The sequence below is a fragment of the Humulus lupulus genome, chromosome 2, assembly GCF_963169125.1.
Source record: "Humulus lupulus chromosome 2, drHumLupu1.1, whole genome shotgun sequence".
NCBI lineage: Eukaryota > Viridiplantae > Streptophyta > Magnoliopsida > Rosales > Cannabaceae > Humulus > Humulus lupulus.
This window is the reverse complement of record NC_084794.1, coordinates 264,563,071-264,577,272: the sequence shown is the minus strand read 5'-3', so window position 1 is coordinate 264,577,272 and position 14,202 is coordinate 264,563,071. Positions and strand designations below refer to the sequence as shown.

Below are 14,202 nucleotides of genomic sequence, written 5' to 3'. Positions count from 1 at the left end.
TGCCTTAGAGTGGCTAATCATTGTATCTATATCTTGAATCTTTTGTAAACAGTCTTTAACTTATTACTTTTGGGATCCCATGTAAAAAGAATGTTTATTTAAAAGAAATGAAGCTTTGAGACCATAATCTTTTAACCCTAGTTCAACTATAGTTGTGGTAACACGTTTTGATCAAATGACTTAATTAGCGAGTCTTGCTCCTTTGTAAACACACAGTGTAACGGTCTTGGCTATCCAGGGCGTTACACATTTATTTGGACTTGCATGTATGCATGAATATGGTTATTACTGCTAGGCTTGCTTTTTATGATTTGGTGACATGTTATTGTCTGCTTATGAGCATATTTGAGTTTTCTTGCTGAGCCTCGGCTCATTAGTACTATGTGGTGTAGGTAAAGGTAAAAGAAACCTGGACCATCCTTGAGTTGGAGAGCTTAGGTGACGATGTGTACATATGCGGCTGCTCGACCCCCACAGCCGAGGGTTTAAAGAGGAACTAGGGTTAAACTGGAATGCCCTAATCTCCAGGGGTCGTTACGGTGTGCATTTAAACAGTGCTAAACCCGCTAACCGAGTCATTTGGCCATAATCGTGTAACTAAGTATGATTAGCGATTTAGGGTAAATTTTTTTTGTTAAGATACAACATTACACTAAAATGTTTACCATATACATTGGGATCCCAAAAGTATAATTTAAAGGTTAACTATAACAAAAGATTTACAACCAACCGACCTAACTGGCAAAATAGGGTTTAACCCTAGTTCCTCTTTGAACCCTCGGTCGTGGCGGTCGAACAGCTGCATATGTACACATTGTCACCTAAGCTCTCCAACTCAAGGATGGTCCAGCTTTCTTTTGCCTTTACCTTCACCAATAATAGAATCTCACATCATGAAAGAATTTCTTGAGTTGTTGCCTATTCAAATCAGGTGGCTACAAACCACTCACCAAATAGTTGACAAAATCAGCGTACCATGGTGTAGTGACTTGGTTCACAACCAACAATTGTTCATCGGGGAATGTCTCTTTAATAGGCCCTTCATTTTTCTTTTCACTTCCAGCTTCAAGTTTAGATAAATGGTCAGCCACTTGGTTCTCCGTTCCTTTTCTATCCCAAATTTCCAAGTCAAATTCTTGAAGAAGCAACACCCATCGAATAAGTCTTGGTTTAGCATCCTTCTTGGCAATTAAATACTTGATCGCTGAATGATCAGTGTAAACCACCACTTTAGTCCCCACAAGATAAGCTCTAAACTTGTCAAAAGCAAACACCACTACCAAAAGTTCTTTTTTGGTGGTGGTATAGTTCAATTGAGCATCGGCTAATGTCTTGCATGCATAATAAATGGAATGAAAAACCTTATATTTTCGCTGCCCAAGTACGGCACCCACAGTAAAGTCACTAGCATCGCACATCACTTCAAAGGGAAGAGACCAATCCGGAGCCACAATGATGGGTGCGGTGATAAGAGCTTTCTTCAAAGTCACAAATGCTTCTTGACACTCCTTGGTGAACTCAAATGCTCGATTTTGCTTAAGTATGGAACAAAGGGGCTTAGAAATCTTTGAAAAATCTTTTATAAACCTCCAATAGAAACCTGTATGTCCCAAAAAGCTTCTAATCCCCTTGACTATAGTAGGAGGTGGTAATTTTTCAATGACTTCCAACTTTTCTCTATCCACTTCTATTCCCTTGTTAGAAATTCTATGGCCCAACACAATGCCTTCTTACACCATGAAATGACATTTTTCCCAATTGATTACCAAGTTTGTTTCTTCATATCTCGCCAAAACTTGCTCCAAGTTAGCCAAACAAGTGTCAAAAGACTCCCCAAATACTGAAAAATCATCCATGAAGACTTCAAGAGACTTCTCCACCATATTTGAAAATATTTCCATCATACAACATTGGAAAGTGGTGGGGGCATTGCACAGCCCAAACGGCATCCTTCTAAAGGCAAAGGTGCCATAAGGAAAAGTAAAGGTAGTCTTCTCTTGGTCTTCTGGCGCGATGCAAATCTTTTTATAGCCTGAATACTCGTCAAGCAAACAATAAAACTGATTTCCCGCCAATCGATCAAGCATTTTATCAATGAATGGCAGCGGGAAGTGGTCTTTCCGAGTAGCCTTGTTCAACTTTCGATAGTCCATACAAACACGCCACCCCATCACCTGTCTTGTGGGAATCAACTCATTATTTTCATTAGCAACCACCGTGACTCCATATTTCTTAGGAACACATTGAATTGGGCTGACCCAAGAACTATCTGAAATTGGGTAAACAATTCCATAATCAAGCTACTTAATTATCTCTTTTCTAACAACTTCCTTAATGATAGGATTAAGCCTTCTCTAGTGCTCAACAAAATTATTACAACAATCCTCCAACAAAATTTTATGCATACAAAATGAGGGACTTATACCCTTGATATCTGTCATGGTCCAACCAATGGCCCTTGTATATTTCTTCAAAACAGCCATCAACAATTACTCTTTTTCAGCTCCTAACATGGCTGAAATAATCACAGGCAAAGTCTCATTATCTCTCAAATAAGCACACTTCAAGTGACTAGGCAAAGGCTTCAACTCTAATTTTGGTGGCTCTTGAATAGAAGACTTAGGAGGCTTAAAATTCCCTTCCAACAAGTTCAATGACTCAAAAGGCCTCCTAAATTTGGCAAAGGGCTGCTTTGACTCCACCCATGTAACTTGCCTTTCTTCCTCTTCACTTAAGTCTTCAAGCTCTTCAAGTGACCTCACCCCCACTCCATCTTTAAAAGTTTCCTTGTGGAATTTTTCAGCGACAATAGACTCAATTACACTTAGCCTAGAACATTCCTCAATCTCATCCGGAAACTTTATAACGTTAAACACATTGAAAGTCACTTGTTGGTCATTCACCCTCATAGTAAGCTCCCTTTTTTGTACATCAATCAAGGTCCTCCCGGTAGCTAGAAATGGCCTACCCAAGATAATAGGAACATCTCTATCTGCTTCATAATCAAGAATGATGAAATCAACTGGAAAAATGAATTTATCAACTTGCACAAGTACATCTTCAATTTTTCCTTCCGGGTGTGCCATTGAATGATCCGCTAATTGCAAAGTGACTGTGGTTGGTCTTACTTCTCCAATCCCCAACTTCTTGAAAATTGACATGGGCATCAAATTGATACTAGCCCCCAAGTTACAAAGTGCTCTACCAACGTCTCTACCACCAAGAGAACAAGGAATTGTGAAGCCGCCAGGATCCTTTAATTTAGGAGGAATTTTATTCTTCAATATAGCACTACAGCCTTCAGTCAACACCACCGTTTCAAATTCACCAAGCCTCCACTTTTTAGTTAAAATATCCTTAAAAAACTTCACATAGTTGGGCATTTTCTCTAAAGCTTCCACCAATGGTATATTGATGTGAAGTTGTTTCAAAGCATCTAAAAATCTCCAGAATTGACCATCTTGTTGCTGCTTTTGAAAGCGCTGAGGAAATGGTGGAGGTGGCTTGCTCATAGGCTTCTCTGTAGCATTTTGCTGAGGAATTGCTGCAGCAATTTCTTCAGGATCAGCATTTAAATTTTTAGAATTCACAACTTTATCTCCCTTGTCCACACTACTTTGGATTGAAGTGGGCTCACTGTTTCTCTTACAATTCTCCTCAGTCAATTCCAGATTTTTACCACTCCTCAAAGTAACCGCCTTGCAATGCTCCTTACCATCTTTCCTTGGGTTTTTGGTATCTCTAGGCAAAGTGCCTTGTGGTCTATTCGTTAGCTCCTTAGCTAGCTGCCCCAATTGAATCTCTAGGCTCCTCAAGGATATCGATTGGCTTTGAATCACAGCATCATTCTTGGCCATATATTCTTTCATTAAACTCTCCAAAGAGCTTGATTGAGACACTTGAGGAGGAGGTGGTTGAGCTCTTGGTTGTTGTTGAGAAAACCCCGGTGGATATGTAGGCTTATTTTGCATTGGTGCTCTGCTTGAACTACCTCCTTGACCCCCCCCCCCCCCCCCCCCCGAGAAGTTTGGATGTTGCCTCCACCCCGGATTATAAGAGTTTGAATATGGGTTATTACGGTTGGCATTTAGATTTCCCACAAAGCAAACCAAAGCATGATTTGAAGGACAACTCTCAAATGTGTGCCCATCTCCACAATAAACACAAGATACTTCGGCAACTTGTCCCATAGCAGTTGGTTGTACCATTCCCCCCAAACTCATGTTCTTGAGAAGGTTATTCATTGAAGAAACTTGAGCGGTTAAAGCTGTCAATGAATCCACTTCAAGTATACCAGCCACTTTTCGACTTGTTGAGGCTCTAGCAGTGGACCATTGATAATTGTTGCTAGCTATCCTCTCCAAAATCTCATAGGCTTCATTGTAGGACTTAGAGAGAATAGCCCCATTAGCTGAAGCATCCAACACCATACGAGTGGAAGAATTGAGCCCATTATAGAATGTTTCCATTTGTATACAATACGGGATCCCATGGTGTAGGCACTTTCTCAATAACTCCTTAAATCTCTCCCAAGCTTCACAAAATGATTCATCTTCCAGCTGCTGAAATGACATGATTTCATTGTGAAACTTGGCATTTTTGGAAGGAGGGAAGTACTTCATCAAGAATTTTTCAGCCAACTTATTCCATGTAGTCACCGAGTCGGAAGGAAGGGTGTTGAGCCAAGCTCTAGCTCGATCCCTCAAAGAGAAAGGGAACAATTTCAACCTTAGGGCCTCGTCACTCACTCCTTGTAGCTTGAAAGAATCACTCACCTCCAAAAATGAACGGAGATGAAGATGAGGATCCTCAGTAGGCAGCCCACTAAATTGACCCACTATTTGCAACATTTGGAACATCACGGGCTTTAACTCGAATTAGGGTGCTTGAATTTCAGGCCTAACAATGCCTGGATTGAGCTCATTAAACATGGGGGCAACATACTCCCTTATGACTCTCTCTCTCTCTCTATCATGGGCCATAGCAATTGCATTAGTGACATTATTAGCACCCTCAACTCCTTCAACCTCTTCTGCCATATTAAGGCGATTTTGAGCCCGTTGTTCCCTTAGTCTTCTTCTAACTGTTCTTTCAATCTCAGGGTCAATAGGAGCTAGTTCAATGTCTTCTTGCTCATTCATATAGTAAATCAACTGAGAAAACACAAGAGCAAGCAAACAAAGTCAGCTCAACAAAGAAAAATAAATTGCTAGTAATTGATATTACAAAAATTTCTAATTCCAATCCCTGGCAACAGCGCCAAAAACTTGTTGTTGGTAAATTATGTTATATTATTTTATAATATAATGTAATATTATATTATAATATAATGTTTTAGATTAAATAAATGTAACAAAGAGTGTCACATATTGTAACATATATTAGAGAGTTACAATATTTAGATATATGAGATATATCCAAATAATGTAACATATTTGGTGTTACAAATTTGTAACTTCCAAATATTACCATTTATTGTGTAAATTTGTTGTTACACAATATTGAGATGAATTTCATAAAGCCATATATGATATGGTTGTTAGAGATATGATTTTAACCCCAATAATGTGTTTTGGGAGTTACAAAATCATTTGGAAGGGTTTGAAACCGTTTGGAAAAACATCACATTTTTTAGTGCTGAAAATGGTCGGTGGCCACGGCCACTGAATGTTGGTGGTCGTGGCCTGTGGGACAGAGGCTAGTGGCCACGGCCACTAATGTCTCTGGCCGCGGCCACAGGCTAAAAACTGACCATTTTTTAAGTTTTTTCAATCTTTGTTGAACGGCTCAAAAAACTCAAATAACTCCCAAATCTCATTTTTAATTTCATATTAATCCAATTAAACATTGGTAACAGCCATGGGGGTTGGTGGAATTTGAAATTCAAAGGGTGTCTCTAAACTCTATAAATAGGAGCCTATAGCTCACTTGTAAGACACGCCATTTCTATCCATTAGAGCACTTGGCTAGAAACACCTTGAGGCTTGATAATTCCAGAATGCTTTTCCAATATCTGTGAGAGATCCCTTAGTGCTTGAGTTTGGGGGAAATAAGCTTTTGGACAAATGTTTCAAACCTTGTTCAAGTTGGTGATTCGCAACACTCTTTACTTTGGTTGTGTGAGTGAGAGTTTATTGTTTTTATTCTTGTTCTTAATTTCTTCCATTTGCTTTTCTACTATTTCTTCTTGTTCTATTTACTTGTACCTTTTGTTTAAGAGTTGTAATCTTTTTATTTCCTTTTGTTCAAACACTTGTAGTTTATTTGTATCTTTTATAATAGAGTTGTATTTTCTATTTCTATCATCTTACATCTCCTTCTCCTTTTATTTGTAATTTTCAGTTATAGGGTTGTAACTCTTTTTAAATCAATCATTATTATTTGTAATATATTGCATAGAGTTGTAATATTATTATCAATTTCCATTGAGGCAATATATATTTTCCTAACAAATTAAATATTTGATTTTAAATACGCAATTGCACGTAATCATACAAGTAATATAATGATAAGTAGATTATCTCCATAGGGATTGCAAATTAGAAAAATAAGCAAAACAATTACTAAACAACTTAAAAGTACTAAAAATCAAATGGGTTGTTTTTAGGCTAAACAAAATATTAAAAAGATGGAAATACTGAAATTAAAACTGAACTGAACAAGAAAATTGAGAGAAATATATGGATTGCAAAATGGACTTGAATTATTGAATTCCCCTAGATTAATCATCCTGGACAAATTGCGAACAGATTGCAGTAGCAATATTCTAGCAAAACTCTCAGGTTAACAAGAATTCATTTAAACACTCATAAAAATTTCACAAATTTTATGACATTAATTCTTTTACCTAATTAAACATATTCCTATGCAAAATCAGATTTAAGAATGCAACTCAAAGTTTAATTCGGAAAAGTTACACAAGACAAATAACACATCCCTATGTTACTTAATAACATAACCTAACCTAGATTATGACTTGTGTCATCCAAGTTCTTCCCATTACATTTAATCTTTCCAGCATTAAACATAATTAAATAACTTGTCATTGCTGGTCAACACAACAACAAGAAATTAATATAAGCACACTTGAATGAACAAGGGAAATTTTACTAAAATAAAGTGCAACAAATTGATAGACTATAACATAGGTTCATCAACAATTCAAGCCACCTAAAAATTAGTTCTTGGTTGAGTTAATAAACATTAATCCACAATCAAAACAGCCCATAATATTCAGATTCAGAAATCACTTAGAAAATATAAAGATAAAGTTTAGGAATAGAAGAAAGAACAAATCCAAAATGATGCTTGAGCTTTCTTTGTTCGTCCTCCTTCATCCTTGTTGATTTCTATGTTTTTCCTTTTTCTTTTCTGGTTTTTCTTTCCAAAAATGGTTGCTTCTTTCCTATTTCGGCTGATGCATCCTTAAGTCCATTCTAGGTTTCCTCCTTTGGCCCCCAAAAGTTCAATATTGCCATTCCTCCTCTAAAAACGTGAGTTCCTATTTTCTCTTTTGTCCTTTTATCCCATATGTTGACTGATTCTTTCTGCCCTTGCCACCTCGGCCAATATCCCAGCTCACCCATTGACTTGCCACGTGTTCCATGTGCCCAAAAACTGCCTGAACAAAATGTTTCCGCAAAATCTATTTTGCTGCAGTAAACCTGATAATTCAGCCATCAAAAATTCAATTAAAATAGTTTCACATGCTAGTTCATTCATTGTGCAAATATTTATCCATGAAACTACTACCTTTAACCCATTAGCTATTAAAAACTACAAATATAATTAAACTTTATTAAGATCATAAAAACACCAAAGTTAGCTACAAAAGCTAAAAATAAACTAACATCACCCACGATTTTTCCACAATTATAAGTTCAAAAGCACATGAAATAACTCTTTATTTAAGAGTTATCACTTCAGCCTTTTAAAAACCTCCATGCTCCCCTGAACTACCTCAGGATCCAGATATAATATCTCATTCATCTTATAAGATGTCATTCCAATAATAATAATTGGATAACTCTCTCTCTGATTTACCATCAGTCTGAGAGTAATAAACCTTGTTAAATTCCAACTGTTTATTCAGCACCTTCTGCAACCCTTCCAAAACTTGGAAGTAATAATAAAGTCTTCATCTGATAAGATATGCCTTGAATTCCATGAAGGCGTACTATCTCTCTCACACAAAGATCTGATTGCTGATCAACTGTGTTACTTGTCCTTACTGATAAAGGTGGGCTCACTTCAAATACTGGTCCATAATGACCCAAACCAATTCAAACTGAGCCACTATCTTGGGCAGCCCCATCACGATACCTATCGCGATGTTTCCTTTTTTCCATTATAAAATACTCAAAGGCTGCAATGGCCTTACTGATTTCTGATGCTCTGATTTGACCTGCTAACAGGTTAAGAACTTTGTCATATATTCCATTATGCCCCTCTCCATCCCAGGCCACCACTATAAGGCTTTCAAACTCTAGTACATTTCCATGGTGCCTAGATGAAGAGAATAAGAGGATAATATGAGATTCATCCATAATCTCCCATTTAATCCCAGTGTCCATCGGATCCAAATTCGATCCTTATATCACAATAAACTCACTCTTGGCACTACATAATCCTTAGCTAATACAGCTAAGATTTCCCACTCAATCTCTCTATCTGTGGTTCACTTAACTGTCTTTCCTTTAATCCTCTCTGAAATAGTAATCTCAAATAAAGCTGGCCACCTGGCCCACCAGTAACTCTACTCTAGTTCTGGTCATATCCTTTAACTAACATGATGCATAGGCAATTTCTTTTCCTTGTCACTGAGGTGTCATAACAACCTACAAACTGATTCTGATCTGTAAGAAAACTCAGAATTCTTTCTCAAAACACATATAATATCCTTCCCGTCCAAGGAAACTCGTGCCCCTAAGGCGTTCCTTGACCTTAGCAAATCTCCAACCATGAATATATCCCAATACCATTGATCAAGACGATCACAAATCCAATTAAGAAAATCCTTTGAATACTCTGATCATTTAATCCATCCAAACATAACTTAGCGTTAACCATTTCCTCAAGACATAACTCAGCGCTCCTAGTGCCCTTATTTGATATAAAAACAATCTTTTGCATATCCTTCTCCCTGATCTCTAGCTGGTAATAACCAGATCAAAGATCCACCTTAGAGAATACCATCTTGTCCAATAACTGAGTCTTAAGTTCTTACGACTTTGCTGAATCTGTTCAATTAAGTGCCCTAAACCTGATTCCATCCCTGGCACCAATCCAATCACCATTCTATCCTTTTTATGTAAAGGTAACCCTGGCAAATCACCTAGAAATACATCCAGAACTCACAGACTAATCCTGTATGTCCTGATCCCATTGGCACAACCTAAGTGGTATCCACCACACTAGCTAGGAGTTCTATGTGTCCTCATTCAATATATCTCCAGCTCTAAATACAGATGTCATAAGCCTACCAAATCTATGCATAGCGCCAGCTACCACAAGGGTTTCCCACTCTCAAACCCAAGATTTACTATCCTTTCCTTGCAATCTGTCATTGCCTCACACTTGGCTAACCAATCCATATTCAGGATCATACTGAAGTCAGTTATAACCAACTTTATCAAAACAACTGATGAGTCATTTCCAACATAACCTAACTCATCACAACATACTCATGCAATCTGCATATCAAATTTTTGCTTCTCTAGATGCAACCAACAAAGAACAACATGGTACCAAAATCAGTTAGCATAATACAAAACTAGAACTAAAAAGCTGACCTACCATCCCAGAGGAACTAGCCTCAGTCTCAGTCTCCGACTGCCTCGAAATGAACACTTGAGCTAGAGTCGAGTTGTCCATCCCCTTTTGCGCATATGCTCCTTGTCTTGGGCAATCCCTCATGAAATGCCCAATCATTACACATAAGTAACATGCCTTTGCTTGGCATTCTCCCAAATGGTGTCTCTTACACTGGGCGCATTTTGGATGAGTCATCCAACTCTTTTTCTTGCTCGCTCCAATAAATGGAGGTGTCACTGCCTGAGCTCCGCGCTCTCTGACACTCTTCTTCTCATTTCCTATTCTCTCAACAGCAAGAGCCTTCCCTACCACCTGAGCGTACGTGGAAGTTTCATGCACTGTGGCAACTCTAACGCCCTGACCTATCCTGGAACTCAATCCTTGGATAAAATTTTCCTTCCGAGCTACATATCTGGGTACCATATCAAAAGCAAACATGGCCAACCCATAAAATCGGTTAATATACTTGGTTACTATTGCATTTCCCTAAACCAGGTTCATAAACTCACTCATCTTAGCAATTTGGGCCACATCACAGTAATACCTTTCACTGAACGGCTGCCTAAAGTCTTTCCAATCCATCACAACTGTATCTCGTGTCTGGGACACTACTTCCCACCACATCTGGGCATCATCCCGCAGTACATAAGTAGCACAGATCACCCTATCGTGACCCACCAACCCTATACTATCAAGAATGGAACTGATCATGCCCATCCATTGCTTAGCTTTGAATGGATCTAGGCCTCTGTTGATGCTCAAAATCTCATCAAGGGAAAACACGCAGTTTACAAGGTGTGGATGCTAAGATGTCATGGCCTTGCACGGCCCCGCTCAGATGCTTAGGCGCGGGGTGACATGGCCTCGCTTGGCCTCGCGAGTTGCCTAGGCCAAACCTCCCAAGTGACCTCGCGAGAAGGTCTCGGCCACACCACCAAAGTGGCCTCGCGAGATGCCTAGGCCACGCCACCCAAAGGGCCTCGCGAGATGCCTAGGCCACACCTCCCAAGTGGCCTCGCGAGATGCCTAGGCCACGCCACCCAAAGGGCCTCGCGAGTTGCCTAGGCCACACCTCCCAAGTGGCCTCGCGAGAAGGTCTCGGCCACGCCACCCAAAGGGCCTCACGAGATGCCTAGGCCACACCTCCCAAGTGGCCTCGCGAGAAAGTCTCGGCCACACCACCAAAGTGGCCTCGCGAGATGCCTAGGCCACGCCACCCAAAGGGCCTCGCGAGATGCCTAGGCCACACCTCCCAAGTGGCCTCGCGAGATGCGTCCATAGTTTCGCCCATGGCCTCGCCCATGGCCTCGCCCATGGTCCCGTGCCCATGGCCTTGGAGGCGAGAATACTCACAAGGGGCACGGTGCATGCATGAGTATGGAATGTGCCTACAAACCTAAAGAAGTCAGAGTACGGATATAGTACCCCTACCAGACAAGTAGTGGGAACGCCAGGAGTGGGTATGCAAGGATAGGAGTTATGGTCCGTACGTGTACGGCCATAGGTCAGAGCCGATATCACTACCCCCTGCGCCACTACGCCTGCCACCACGCGTTAGACATGGGTACCGACAAGTAGTGGAGACATCCTCCTGACACCTGCTTCTGTATGGGATGTACGACCACAACCTCTGAAGCCACTCCTCTGACACAGTACGTATGTACCACTTGGTCCCCTGGACCACTATGTATCTAAGGCCATTAGAGCCTACTATAAAATGAACCCTAAGACCACCTGAAAGGGGGTTGAAAATTTTACTGTAGCAGAACCTGAAGTGTGAATGAAAGATTGATTTCTCCATTATTGTGCCATCATTGTTCTCGAGTTTTTGTTCAAGTTTTTACTATTTTCTAATCAGCAGTCTTGATTTGATAATTGTTTCCAACTTAACTTCGTTGACGAGTTCTCACCGTCAACAGCCTCCCTCAAAGACTGGAGGATAAAACTCTTGGAATCTTCCACAAATAAATTCCAGTCTGCACTCAATCCTAGGCTGAGCCAAAACTAGTGCTGTAGACACTCAAATTTCACCTAAGGTTTGGCCTAGCCTTGAGTGGGTACCGCCTAAGCCTCAAGGGTCTCATGACGCGCAGCCATCAGTGACCTGCATCCAAGTGCCCACGCGAGGGTCCATCTCGCACCCTTATGCGCGCACCCGTCTGCCTATGCGAGGCCCCGCCTCGCGTCCTTACGCGCGCATCCAAGTGCCCACGCGAGGCTCCGTCTCGCGCCCTTATGCGCGCACCCGTCTGCCTACGCGAGGCCCCGCCTCGCGTCCTTATGCGCGCACCCGAGTGCCCCCGTGAGCCCTCGCCTCGCCATAGGACGAAGTGATCAAGTGGCCTCGCTGGAACCTCTCGGCGTCGCGCCCATGGCCTCGCCCAAGTAATATGGCCTCGCGTAGCCTCGCCAAGTAGGGCCTCGCATGGCCTCGTCACGTATGGCCTCGCCAAGTAGAGCCTCGCGTAGCCTTGCCCAGTATGGCCTCGCCAAGTACGGCCTCGCCACGCATGGCCTCGTCACGCATGGCCTCGTCACGCATGGCCTCGCCAAGTAGAGCCTCGCGTAGCCTCGCCCAGTATGGCCTCGCAAGGCCTCGCCAAGTATGGCCTCGCTAGGCCTCTCCAAGTATGGCCTCGCACGGCCTCGCCACGCATGGCCTCGTCACGCATGGCCTCGCCCAAGCATGGCCTCGCGTGGCCTCATAAGAGGAGAGGGGCCTCGTGAGCAGCTAGGGAGCCAAGTCACCAAGGAGGTCGCAAGGAGGGTGTCTCACCACGCATCCTTAGACGTCCGCCAAGGCGACATGCCTATCAACCGGACTCATGATTGACCTCGGGAGGCTTCAGGCATCTCGTGCCAAGGATCCAAGATCTCCACCTCACGCCGGGACCATAACACATACCCAAGGTCCCATTCCTTACACCTTGAGACCCCTATGCTTAGAGGCTCCAGTACGAGTCGAATGGGACATGCTTGTATGACCTAGTACTGAGTACGGATACCAGTGCCAGTGAGACTGCTGGGTAAGAGTCATGGTATGTACGTCTACGGCCATAGGTCAGAGCCGACACCACTACCTCCTGCGCCACTACGCCTGCCACCACTCATCAGACATGGGTACAGACAAGTAGTGGAGGCATTCTTCTGACACCTGCTCCTGTGCTGGATGTACGACCACAACCTCTGAAGCCACTCCCCTGACATAGTACTTGTGTACCCCATGGTCTCCTGGACCACTATGTACCTAAGGCCATTAGAGCCTATTATAAAATGAACTCTAAGACCACCTGAAAGGGGGTTGGAAATTTTACTATAGCAGAGGCTTGAGTGTGAATGAAAGACTGAATTCTCCATTACTGCTCTATCATTGTTCTTGAGTTATTGTTCAAGTTTTTACAGCTTTCCGATTAGTGATCTTGATTTGATAATTTTTCCAACTCAACTTAATTGACGAGTTCTCACCGTCAACAGGTGCCACTTCTGGCATAGCAAAGGAAGAGGTGCTCCCCGGCAAATTCCACTGTTGCTTCAAACACCTAATATTTTCCTCTTGCCTCTACAATCTTAATTGCACACCTGTAAACATTTTATGGAAACTTTGAGGGGCAGATGAAGAATTCAACCCCTAGCTGTAACTCCCAGCCTCAGTATAACCACCATCAGACCTCATTATCTGCCTTGAATACCACCTGCTGATTGAATGTGCAGTCAATAACTTAACCCATTAAACATGATGAGCATATCAAGAACTTTCCCCACGGAAACAATCTTACCACACTACATTCATAAATCATTGCAGTGCTAAAAACATGCCCATAGCATTCATATAACAATGATAATCCCTGCTCTTCCAATATACCTACCATGCCTCCAACTCCAGCTTGCAAATATCACATTTATATAATCACAGAGCAGGTAATCATATAATCACATTCATATATATATATATATATATATCTTCATGGAGCAGGTAATCATATAGTCAAGAGCCAGGCTCTATCGAAATCTCATTCTCCCTAGTACAATGTGCAGATAAAGCATTTACATTCTATTTAAGCAGTTAAGCACATAACTACAGAAATAGTTGTCATTCCCTGAGTGAAGCTATCTTTAGTGACGAGTGTACATGCCCATCTTATCTATAGGAACCCTTAACCTTGGCTCACTCTGATACCAAGTTTTAACGCCCTAATCTCTAGGGACCGTTACGGTGTGCATTTAAATAGTGCAAAACTGGCTAACCGAGTCATTTGGCCATAATCGTGTAACTAAGTATGATTAGCGGTTTAGGGTTAAATTTTTTGGTTAAGATACAACGTTTCACTAAAATTCTTACCATATACATTGGGATCCCAAAAGTATAATTTAAAGGTTAACTACAACAAA

The 14,202-nt window shown here is 41.5% G+C and overlaps 1 protein-coding gene and 1 non-coding gene across 2 annotated transcripts; one reads left to right on the top strand and one right to left on the bottom strand.

Annotated features, from left to right (window-relative positions):
• Positions 1-2,489: 2,489 nt before the first annotated feature.
• On the bottom strand, positions 2,490-3,857 carry LOC133815449 (uncharacterized). Its single transcript, XM_062248288.1, has 2 exons — positions 2,985-3,857; positions 2,490-2,858 (listed from the first exon to the last, which is right to left on the bottom strand). Exons 1-2 carry the CDS (start codon positions 3,855-3,857, stop codon positions 2,490-2,492), a joined length of 1,242 nt encoding a protein of 413 aa, XP_062104272.1.
• A 628-nt stretch (positions 3,858-4,485) lies between these two features.
• Positions 4,486-4,591, top strand: LOC133820130 (small nucleolar RNA R71). Its single transcript, XR_009886563.1, has one exon. It is a non-coding gene; the product is annotated as a small nucleolar RNA R71 (small nucleolar RNA).
• Positions 4,592-14,202: the final 9,611 nt, after the last annotated feature.

Excerpts from the sequence above, each read along its gene's own strand:
- LOC133815449 (XM_062248288.1), bottom strand. The coding sequence starts at position 3,857 with ATGGCCAAGAATGATGCTGTGATTCAAAGCCAATCGATATCCTTGAGG. Across the intron at positions 2,859-2,984 it reads ATTATGAAGCAGATAGAGAT|TTTCCGGATGAGATTGAGGA; the intron begins GTTCCTATTATC and ends AACGTTATAAAG.